This window comes from Balaenoptera acutorostrata, chromosome 8, assembly GCF_949987535.1.
Source record: "Balaenoptera acutorostrata chromosome 8, mBalAcu1.1, whole genome shotgun sequence".
In the NCBI taxonomy this organism is placed as follows: Eukaryota; Metazoa; Chordata; class Mammalia; order Artiodactyla; family Balaenopteridae; genus Balaenoptera; species Balaenoptera acutorostrata.
Genome location: NC_080071.1, coordinates 45,895,359 through 45,908,055, shown reverse-complemented (window position 1 = coordinate 45,908,055; position 12,697 = coordinate 45,895,359). Strand labels below are relative to the sequence as shown.

Here is a 12,697-nt window from a genome sequence, read left to right as displayed (position 1 = left end):
TCTACCATAATTTACTCCAGAGTTTAAAGGAAGGGCTAAAATAGGCTCTTTTTCTTCTTTTTTTGGTTAAACTTCATATTTTGTTGCATCATATTTACTTTTTTGTTTTTCGGTTACTTTGAAAGTTTGTGACAGAAGTAGACATGATAATATATTTTTCTAAAATTGTAGATGAGTTATCATAGAGAAACTGAAATGTACATATTTTCAACAAGAAAGCAAGGTATTATCTGATCTTGACTTTTAAAAATGATGAATAACCAAGATTGTGAAGGTCTTTGACTCTTTAATCCCTATCATGCCACCCCTGATCCTTTGGATATATTTTCCAAAAGAATCTTGAAAACATAAATCTTCATTTTTTTCTCACCTCCCTAGTCAAATCTCACTTTCCATTTTCAATGTCTTAAGACAGATAAAAGACAGTTACAATTAAATAACAGAACTTCCACATTTCAGTAGCCTTTGATGATGCCACAGAACCTCCAAATTGTTTTGAGTTAATAATTCTAGACCTCAACATCCCTGTGTAACACTGTAAGCCAGTTTTTCAGATATTGGTGCCCTAAAAGAATATCTTCTGTGGAAACAAAATATAGAAACAGCCTCCTTAAGAATTTAAAACCAATCAGTTTTGATTTTCTGTGTTAGTGGAGGGGACCAGTGGTTTATAAAATCCAAAATCGTTCTATATGGCTTTGGAATTTGTGACTATATATGGTTTTCATATGTACATGTGTAGTGTGTTGGGAATTTATGGTATCTCAAAACAGAAAATAAAGCCCTTGGGTGAGGCCAACAAGTGTCTAGGTTCGCTGATCTAATCTACTGTTCTTTAGCTTCTTCTCTTGTCCCTATGCAGGAGATTGATACTCAGATTGGTACAAATCATATGTCTTATCAGAGTTGTCTAGGTCTGCTTCTTTGTGTTTTATTTTGAGGATGGATTTTCTTCCCCTTAAGAGGACAGTGGTAATTATTTTGGTTTAAATATTCCCATCCTGCTTTCCTGTGGTCTATAAATGACTTAATGAAAGAGAACTGGTATCTACGAGTAAGATTTGTGACAGACAATTCTACAGGTAATTAAAAACTGCTTTTGACTAATGTTATTCTGTAGTCTGTTCAACAAATTTTACTCCTAAGGGGTTACTTATGTATGAATGAAGACTACCAAATAATATGCTAATGCAAACGATGAGAATCCATGTGGAAGGATAAATTTTAGAGTTTGAAAGGACTGTCATCTGGTTCAAAAAATTTAGGGAAAAGAAGATTAAATTAGTATGTCAGCCCATAATAATCTCAGTATTTGAGTATGAAAACACAAAGTGCCAATTAACATATTTAACAGCCCTGAGACCTAGTTCAATGGGTTGCAGGATAGTGCTGGAGAAAATTTACTTCAAGTTTATACTCCAGGGAGAATGGTTCTATAAAACTTTGCTCATTGTCCAGGCCACAGATTATACCCCTAAGCACACTCAGTCCTCTTATGAGTGAATACCATCAGTAGTAGAAGGGGCTCTGATAAAAATCAAAATGTGTAGTAGATCAGTGTAACTATTGGCCAGACCACCCTTTGTCCTCAGCTGTATAGTTTCCTTGTAACAAGGACATCATTTTGTCATTTTAAAGTCTCAATTAGTTTAATATATTTGGGGCCTAAGTATGGAGCTGCAGGGCAGAGCTAGGGACTAAAGCACGAGGAAACAGGTTCATAAATAGGGCAGCAATAAAGCAGCTAAATCTAGAACAAGGATAGAAGAAGAAAGAAACTTGACACTTCTTGAGAGTATAGAAGAACTTGAGAAAGGCTAATATAATTAAAGTGAAATAATAAGAAACAAGTATAACCTAAGAGTTTATAGAGTAGTAGTAATCAGAGTAGTCTGATGTGTGTTGATGAATGTTGTTAAAAGTAAAAAGAGTAGTATTACCGCTGTAGAGCCTTAGGTTTGAGAAATCTATTTTAGATAGTTTTATCATTATAATTTCAGTTAGCCTGATTTTACTGTTAAGGGTATGTCCCTATATTCCCATTATTTTTTTAAAGCCCATTTAAACTGATTGTCTTAGGAAAACTAGCCTGAGACCTTTAGAGTGAGCCACAGAGCTGATATGGCAAGTCCCAGTAAGTCATATAACTATACGAATGAACTTGTGCAACCAATTTTCCTATTGGGCTAGGCAATAACAACAACAACAAAAAATACATTCCCATATACCTATTTGAGGAAGGGAATCACAGAACAATCATGGCTCACTTTTTTTTTTCTATTGCTTTTTCACTTACCTCAAAGGGTTTTACATCGAGTCGTCCCGTCTTATTCAGTGAGGTACGTCTTTCTCTCTTTAACTGTCCTACAGTAGATGTGTCTGAGGAATAACTTCTTCTACTTATTGATGCTCTTCTCAGTTCTGCTATGTTATGTCCAGTGTTTTTTAAACATTCCACCTTAAGTTTCTCAAGAGGTTGAGTTTTTACAGAAATTACTGCTAAATGTTCTGAGATAATGTTTGGATCTATTTTGAGTGGTTTATTCCCAATATGTGGAACTATTTTAATTGTAGAGTCCTCTACAATTGAATCTTTATTTGACTCTTCTTTATCTAAGTCAGGGATCACTTTAGCATGCTTTTGTGCCTTTTGAACAATTCTGTTAATGTCTAGATCTCCGAAGAGACCAGCATTTGAATACTTTGGACTAACTGTATCTAAGGGAAAATTTGAAACTTCATTAATAATTAAACTGGCCACTTTTTTAGGGAAAACTCCATTTGTACTTTTTATATCATAATAAAGATCTTTATGGGTTCCAGGTTGTTGTAGTACATTACTATAAATAGAATCAATAACCTGAGAAATCATTTCTATACTTTCTGGATTTAAAAAGTGTTCTTCAGAATCAGCAGCAACAAGATTAATATTACTCTTAGAAATTTCAGCCGTCACAGATTTTGTCAATTGAGATGCAATTTTATTTAACTCGGGCTTTGGTAAGTTTTTTGCATGTTTGCTTGAGGCACTTGGCAACCTTACTATTCTGGCCAAGAACAAAGCCAATGCTTCCTCTAAAAACGTGGCATCTAACACAGAACGTTTTTTGGATGAAGACTTTTCCTGGGACTTAAATTCATCAACCATTTTGACCACTTTTTCCATAATTTTGACAGCTTCCAGAGCTAATTCTGAACTTGATAATTCTTCCTCTACTTGAGGTTGAAATTTAGAATTGGAAATTTCTTTCACCAATAAAAAACCTATTATATCAGAGAGAACATTACTCTTACCCATTAAATCTTTAAATATAGAAATGTGTGAGCCAGAGTGCTTTAAAATACTGGTATAAACAGAATTAACTACTTTTTCAACGGTTTCATTGTCAGCTAAAGGTACAGTAGGCAATTCCTTTGCTGGTGATACAACTTTAATCTTACTTTTGGAGATAAATTCTTGTATTGAATTTAATATTTTTGAGATAATTTTTTGAATTTCAGTTTCTAGGGATTTGGGTCTTTCATTATCTGCTTTCGGAAACATAGATAAAAGCTTCGATAAAAATTTTACAGCAATTTCTTCTATTATGTTATAAGGCAGTATACGAGCATGTGATGGTTGAGGCTGGGGAACATCAGCAGTTTGGATAACATCTTTAAGAATATTTTCAACAACATTGTCAACTTCTGCACACTGATATGGAGTTAGCTCTCCAGAAAAGTAGTTCTGCAACTGATTGCCAGTCACTTCTCGTAGAATTAAGTCAACCATGGTTTTTGAAAGAATTCTACATCCACTGGCTGCACAATTTTGTATAATCTCTTGTGATCCAAACTGTGACAAGAGATTATTATAGAGCGACTGAACCACTAATTGAATAATTTCATCATCATTGGGATGTAAGGATTCCACATACTGTATAATCATATCTTCATTTTTGGAGATCTCTGTTGTAACTGTACTTAATAACTTCATTTGAAGGAAATCTAGTTCTGTGAACCAGTTGCCCTCAAATGTTTCTGCTTCAGTGTTGGATACTGTTGAGAAAATTTTAGATGAAAGAGCATAAATCACATTCTCTAAGAATTCATGAGGCAGCATGATGGTATATGGCGATGATGTTTGACATTCTTTGCTGGCTGTTTGAACCACCTTTTGGACCTTTTTAACAACATCCTTAGTTTCCAGAGGCAAACATGATGAAGGTGGAAACTCATCACATGATATCAAATTTAGCTTATATTGAAAAATTTCACTTATCACTGCACTAGTTAGTTGTCTTGCTAAATTTCCCCCATTACTCTTTATATTCTTACAAATGGAGTCTTGAGATTTATATTCCTTCAAAATATTGCACACAGAGGAGTGAACAACTTTGTTGATCAATGTTTTATCAATTGATATTTTATCTAGGAAAAGTATCTTATTCAAAGAGGGTTTTTCAGTCATTTTATGCATATTATCCACAGTTATTTTCTTGATGTTGGATGGTGCTTTATCTATATTTGATTCTTTATGCCTGGGAGGCTCTTTAGGAACTGATGACACTTTATCTACAGGTGGAAAAAACTGATTTTCCTTATCTGACCTAAATACCTTAATTTGAGCATCTGAAAACTCCTTCAACAGTGAATCAATAAGTCTCAGAGCTGTGTCATAGAGTTCAGCTTGATTTTCATCATCACTTACATTTTGACATCTATCATATGTTTGTGTTTCTGGTGAGGAAGAAAAGACCAATTTGTTAACCATTTCAGTGATAACATCTTCTAAAAATTTAGCAGGAAAAATTCCAGGTTCACTTTTTGGTGGGTACTGAGGACTGTCAGATTTACTAGGTTCCTTTTTAATATCCTTAACTTTTATTTTCTCTTTTTCTCTTTTTTCCCCTCTCTCTTTCTCTTTCTCCCTCTCTTTTTCTATTTCTCTTGCTTTCTCTTTTTCTTCTTTTTTCTCTTTGGCAGGGAGATTTTTGTTAATTGACAGGTATAAATCCTTTGTTGAAATGGACTGTGCAAAATCCTCGCCAACCTCTTGAACTAGAGGCAGTGATATATAACTTGGGAGACTTTGTCGTTTTGAATAATCTGCTGATTCTTGAGAATGATATATTCCTAAGATATTATCATAAATATTTTCAGTGACATTTTGAACACATTCATAATCTGAGCACTGTCCTTCCTTTATATCTATTTGAGCTGGAGAGTCTTTCCTCTCCTCATCGTTTGGCTTTTGGGCAACTGTTTTCTCTATTGTGGTCTTTGCATTTCTTGCTTTGGTTGTCAAAGAAGATAACTGAAAGGGCTTGTCTTTTTTTAATGAATTTTCTCTTGTTTTGTCAATCTTCTTCTCAATGTCTATTGCAAAATCTGGTCCAAGTATTTCCTTTTCACATTCTGTACCATCAGTAGCTACTAGAAATTGTGTGTGTACCTCCTTACCTTGCCCCTCCTTATTTGAAGGTGATATGCTTTTCTTCTCAATTTCACTATTTTTAAGTGTTCCCTTCAAATACGGCTCCTGTTTATCTTTACTTCTCACACTAGTAGTTGGAGAAGTAACTTCTGATACATTATACTTTTGAATTGGAATTCCCATTTTATTTTCATTCTCTTTCTTTTTATTTGCCACATCTGCAGCTGACCCTGATAACAGGTTAACCATGTTGCTTTTCATAATTCTAGTTACAGAGGTAACTTTTGGATCTTGGATGTCACCTTTTTTCATTGATGCCTCCTTAGTTTTGAAACTTTTCTTTTTACTCATTGCACCTCTATCTATTTCCAAAGTATCCAACACATTTTTCTGGTCTGAGATTAGAGATGTGTGTTTATATGATTGTTCTGGTAAAGTAAGTTGGTTCCCTTTTAAGCATCTGTTTATCTGTGTAGAGGTTTTCTGTGGAAGGTGTTTAACCCTTTGGGTGATGTTATCTGGATTTAGAAATGAATAGAAGGTGGAAGACCAGTCTCCTGAAAAAAGTGGTTGAATCTTGAAAGCAGAGATGGCCTTCTGGGCTGAAGCAGCAATCATTTCTGTAACAATGTTATTTTTATCATCCATCTGAATAGCATTAGATCCATACTTTCCTATGAACTGATCATACACAAAATTGGATATCTTATCAACTGTCTCTTTATCAATTGGTGGAAAAGAAAAAATTTCTTCAGCATTTGGTAGAACTTTAATTTCACTTTTCCTAAATTCTCCTATCAGAGAGTTTGCAAATTTTATAGCCAAGCTCACAATGTCTGGCTCTGGTGTTTCTTTTTTCTTAGAATCTTCAGTAATACTTGAAAGAGAGTAAAACTTGTGAACAAGGTCAACAATTACATCTTCCAAAAATGTAGCTGAATATAGAGAAGGCTGTCTCTTTTCTTTACCAGGTTTAGTATGTACAGAGACATGGTCATAATTAGATAAGTTATTGGAAGATGATTCTTCACCATGTAAAAATGGCCTCAGATGATGATCCATGATTTCCTTCATAATGAAACCAGCTATTTTACTGAGGAATAAGCCTCCTTTTTTGTCTGCATCTTTCTGAACTTCAGCTTGAAATTCAGATTTTTTCAAAATATTATTACATATAGAGTCAACCAAATTCTCAATCACTTCTAATTGCATACTCTCTGTGTTCTCCTCTGCCGTAGCAAGACGGATCTCATGTTCAGAAATTTCTTTGATAATTTCGTCAGTTAATTTTGATGCTGCATCCACAAACTCATAATCTGGTGAAACCTCTTGCTCTTGTAGTTCACTTTCAGTGTCAGTTGAAGGGAAGATATGCCCTAGAAGCTTGTAAATCATGTCTTGTAAAAGAGAACGTGACAGCACAGTAATACATAATGGCAAGGCATGGCTATCTCTCATGATGACATTGAGCACATTTCTGATGATTTTATCAGCTTGAGGGGAAGAGTAGGAAGAAGATACTAATTCTCCTGAAACTAATGACTGCACCTGATAATCATAAATTTCTTCCAAAAGCAAATTATATATTTTTCTTCCAAAACAAGCTGTGTCACTTTGTATAGCCCTATATATTTGAATCAGAGATTTATATTCATCTAATATTTTTTCATAAATTAGGTTGACTGTTTTTTGAACCATTTCTTTATATCCTTCTGAAAAACACATATCATCATCAAAGTTTTCTGAAACTAAAATCTCCGATGTGGTGAACTCCAGAACAATTGATTTTACTAATGTTGTAACAATGCCAGTAATTTTGTCTTTTACTGTATCTGGGTTTTCAGCAGCCAAGACATTATGTGAGAATGCATAAAGAAGTTTACATAAAAGTTCAGAAATTACTTCCTCCAAAAAGACAGCTGAATTCACAATGAAAGACAACTCTTTTTGTTTAGGATCTCCTACTTTCTGTTTATAAGTTTGATCAACTGCGGCTGAAAGGAGAGTTTTATCTCCAGATAAAAATAACTGAAGATGATGGTTAAAGATTTCTTTTATTATAAAACTTGCTATTTTTGAAACAGGTATATTACTTATACCTTTTTTATCTTTTGTAAGAGACTGGTATATATTTGAATAGGAAAGATCAGCATAAATGGAATCAACCATGGATTGGATATCTTTTTCTGAAATCATACTATGTTTTTCATTCCCATGTTTAATAATACATATTGAATGTTTTGAAATTATTGACATGATTTCATTTATCAGTTTTATTACTGTATTACTTAAGTCTGATTGAGAAGTATTTGGGTGTTCTGTACTGGAGGCCAATGGACTCATCTGAGATATAAGCTGAGACACAATTTTTTCCAAATGAGTATGTGATAACATAGTAGTATATATTGTTGAAGCCTGTCTTTGGAATCTTGATTTAGTAATGTCACATTGAACTTTCTTTATCAAAATATCAGTACTAAGTTTGGATTGTGATCCAAATGGAAACTTTTCTATAAGATTTGGATGAATTTGGAAATCAAAGGTTTCGGCTAGGATGGTTTTAGTTATCCTTGCAGCCAGTGTCTTTGTGTCATTTAGAAAATCTTTATCAGGCATCATATCCATTTCATATTCTTGCACAACTTTGCTGTACACCATGTCAATAATGTTTTTGACTACATCTCTCTCCACTGGAGGCAAACATGAATTTTCCTCAGCATTCTCTAAAATGCTAACTTGGGCTTTTGAGAATTCCTCTGTTATGAACTGTATGAGTTTTTCAGCTTTATCAAACAGTTCATCTTCTGAATCTGTTACTGATTTTGTTTGTACAATGCCTAACACCCTGTGGAATATCTTGCTTAAAACCCCAGAAATCACATCGTCCAAAAAAGTTGAGGAATAAACACTGGCATAAAACCACTGCCTTTTCTCATCACCAAAATATGTATATGATGAAGAAGGTAATGACTTTCTGTCCACAAATGGCTGAAGATGTTGTTGACAGATATGTTTAATGATAAAACCTGCTATTCTGTCAATAAAAACATCATTACTGCTTGTGATATTTTGCTCAACTGATTCTTGAGACTCAGAGTTTGAAATATTTTTGAATACTGAGTCCACAAGATGCTGAACATTGTCTTCTGAATAAACAAACTTGGTTTCTTCATCTTTTGAAAATCGAATTTCATGTTGGGAAATTTTCATCCTAATATCACTGATTATATTTGAAGCAATTTCATTGAAATTAACTTTTGATCTATCTTTTGGAGTTTCTCTGTTTGCAACAATGCTAGATGCAGAAGGGAAAATTCTAGATAATAGTATTCTGATCATGTCTTCTAAAAATGTGTATGGCAGCAAGGTGTTATATGGAGATAAACTCTGACTTGGCTTGGTAGACCTACTGATGTTACTAAGAACATCTTGAATGATATTCTCAGTTTTTGAAATAAAATATGAAGAAGATGACAAATCCCCAGAAAACAATGGATGAAGAAGGTAATCTGAAATAGCTGCTACAACTAAGTTGGTAATTTTTTCCACAAAAATATCACTGTCTTCAGACTCTTTATCAACCTCAGGGTCTAATCCATGCTGTTTTAAAACATTTCTATAAACTGAGGTGACGAGTTCATCCACAATATCTGTATCTACAGAGGGGTAAGACTGTTCTTTGTCATCATATAGAATGTGAACTTTAGCTTTGTCAAAATGGTTATTTACTGAGTTTACTATTTTTTGGGTCAAGTTTTCCAGCTCAATTTCAGTGTTATGCTTTGGACTGAAAATTTTTGATAAAAGTCTGGCAACAATTTCCCCTACAAATGTCTTAGGGTAAATACCTGAGGGTGATGGCATCTGGGGTCTGTGTGACTCTATGACTTCACTGAGAACCTGTTTAACCATACTCGATATTGTATCCGATGGAGTCTTTGGATGAGGTAAACCTTCTCCACACAAAAATGGTTGAAGATGATTTTCAATAATCTCTTGGATAATAAAACTGGCTATTTGGTCAACCATAATTGGGCTTCGGCTGACTATACTTTTCTGTATTGAAAGAAGAGAGTCAGTTGTTTGCATAATATTTCTATAAACAGAATCCACCATCTTCTGGAGGTTTTTTCCTGTACATAGATATTGATTATCATATATAGTGAACCAAATTTTATGTTTTGAAATGGCTGATATAACCTTATTTATTATACAGGTAGATATTTCATTAAAATCTGAACTCATGAAATATTTTTTTCCCAAAGAGGACACCTTACAGTAGGGTGGAGGAATGAGTTGAGATAAAAGTCTTCTGATGATATCTTCTAAAAATGAGTGTGATAACATGGTGCTATAGCCTGCTGAAGACCTAGCTTGGGAAGTAAATTCTCTCAGGTTGTTTTGAAGTTTCTGTAATATAATTTCAGCGTTGAGAGGGTAGTATGAATTATGTAAGAGCTTTCCCCTGAAGCAAGATGGGAGTTGGTAGTCCAAAATCTCTAACAATATGCTTTTCGTTATTTGTTCTGCTATTGAAGTACTGTCACATGCCAGATTACCACCACAGGTCACTTTCAACTTATATTGCTGTGAAACATCATAATAAACTGAGTCAACGATCCTACTAAAAGTTTCTTTATGGATTGGTGGAAAACACAGCCTTTCTTCAGAATTCCGTAAAACAGTGACCCTTGCCTTATTAAACTCATTCACTACATTGTTGACAAATAATGCATTCATCTCATTGAGCTGGGCTTCAGTGATGTTTTCATTTTTGCCCCACAGTGAAATAGAGAGGTTAAAAAACAGTTCTGAAATTATGTCCTCTAAAAATGTGGCTGAATAAACACCCGTATTCACATCTCCTGGATATAGCTTATTATGGATGGCTGTTGTATCCATATCCTTTGTTCCCTGTCTTTTAAGAGGTGACACATTAGCAAAGTTTACTGAATACTTCTTGCCAAATGGTGCTTGTATTTTGGAGTTAACTACGCTGAGATTATTCAGGGGTCCTGTCAAAGCATTGCCATCATAACTCGCGAGTCCTAAAGAACCTTTACCTTGTCCTAATTCTGTTAACTCTGGCCTTTTTGTTTTTATGAAACTAGACTGTATTTCTCTCGTTCCATACTTCAAATGCTTGTTTGCAAAAGGTGGACTTTGGGGGAGTTGTATACTGTGACATAATTTATCCATCAATGATTTAACCAAGCTGTGGGAAAGAACAGTAAGAATAGAGTCTGATGACAGTAAATCTTGATCCATTTCTGCCAGATTTTCCAAAACGTCTGACATATAATCCTCTTGAAATTGTTCACAGTCCATCGTTCTCTTACAATAATCAAATTCTTCATCTTGTACACTTTGAAGTATTTTAAAAAGTTGACATTCTTCTGCTGATATCTCTTCAGAAAGAGGGCTATTATCAAGAAAGACAGAGTTTGTGCATTTTTCTAAAAGTGTTCTAATAAGTTTCTCACACACAACATTGAGAAGGAAAACTGATTTGGGGGTGAGCCCTAAGTTATTTCCAAGTATGTTATTACATTGCCAATCATTTGATGATGAGAAAAATATTCTTGCTTTTTTATCAGCATCCATAGCCTCATCTGGCTGTTCATCTGGTAAAAATAAATCCAAAACAATACTGAAAACTTTGTTGACTACTTCTTTGGATTCATGAGTTTTTAAGCTACCAGCCAGACTATCTAACTTATGGGCCAGATAACTTAATTTATTTTTTTGAATGATATGATCAGTTTTGTGAGTAGATAATTCCCAGTCTCTGGAAGTTTTCTGTCTTTGCATGGTATTTTTTTTGTTGCAAATGGGCACACTATTGCTTCTAAGCATGGAAAATGGTCTATTTCTTCCACTGTTTTCCAGGTGATGATTTAACCCTATTTCTTTGGACAGTACATGAATCACACCTATTAAGAGATCCTGAAAGAGATCATCAAAGTCAGCAGCAGCTACTCCTGGGCAGCAAATATACTTTCTTTTTAACGAAAACATTTGCTGTGCAGTGTCATTCTCTATGATGTTACTATTTAAAAGGATTTCAGCAATGATTTCAGAAATACTTAAAGCAAGTTCTCCAACAGAAATTGACCTACTCTCAAACACTTGAGAATCAATTGAAATAATTGTGTTAAATACTGCATGGGAAGCTTTCTCCTTTTCTCTGCTGTCTGTGGTGCTATCAGAAATGCTTGAAATTAAATGGCAAATGACAGACTCAGTGAGATGTTCACAAAATTGATAAAGCGAAGAATCATTGTATATGCTTCTTAGAGGCTGTTTCGATTCATATTTTTTTCTTGACAGTGTGGAAACAATAGACACCTCCTCACTGGAAACTTAAAAAAGAAAACATTACCATTTTAGCATGCATTAAGGGACATATGGAAAATTCTATATATTGGTAGTTATTTACATATGAATTTCACCTTTGGAACACCTCACTAAAGAAAAAGAAAAATCTAGTCAAGAAAGATATTGGGTTTTCTTCAGATACTTATTTTCCCACCTGTGGAATCTTAGTTTTAGCCATAAAGTTGAGAAAATAACCCTGAAGAATTCAAATCTCTAAGTCTAGTGCTGATACCTGTCTTACTTAGATGGGTTAAGGTGCTCGAAGAAGCTGGAAATCCTGGGGCAGAGAAATGATTTCCAAGTGTGGTGTTACATCTTAACATGTCTGCAGTGATCTCTAGAGACTTCATATGATTATTTAAAAAATACTTTTAGTCAAACATATAATGTTTTGTATTACTTTTAGGAAGCTAAAGAGTTGTGTTGCAATAACAACTTGACTGAAATAAAAGTGTGCTCACTTCAGAAAGGTTAGGGATGGACTGTAACATCAGCAGGACTTTAACCCCTAGATTAGTTTGTCACAAAGATGATGGGCCAACCCAGCCAGGCACAGGACTATATTCTGCTATTCAACAGAGTACTGCAAATCATATACCTACTTGGTATGGTTGATTTCTTGGAGTGGTAGCCAGAGCTACATACTCTTTTTTTCACAAAACTTTCTCAGAATGTAATAACCTATTATACCTCTGCATGTGGAATCAGACAAGACTCAGTGGAGAGGGGAGGCTTTAAGCTGAACTTTGACAGCTAGACAGGTTTTGGCCATGTTGAGATGAAGGGAGGGAGGAAAGAGTGCTCCATGTGGAAGGAACATGAGTGAAATTGCTGGAAGGCCCCGGACATGTCTGGGAATAGAGAAGAGATGTGATAGAAAGAGCCAAATACCAATGGGAGGGA

At 34.5% G+C, this 12,697-nt stretch overlaps 1 protein-coding gene across 1 annotated transcript in view; it reads right to left on the bottom strand.

Annotated features, from left to right (window-relative positions):
• The window catches only part of FSIP2 (fibrous sheath interacting protein 2), a 126,941-nt gene that overhangs the window by 20,891 nt on the left and 93,353 nt on the right, over nucleotides 1-12,697 (bottom strand). The window contains exon 17 of the mRNA XM_057551396.1: nucleotides 2,297-11,778. Within this exon, the coding sequence (XP_057407379.1) occupies nucleotides 2,297-11,778 (9,482 nt within the window). The remainder of the gene's footprint in view (nucleotides 1-2,296; nucleotides 11,779-12,697) is intronic.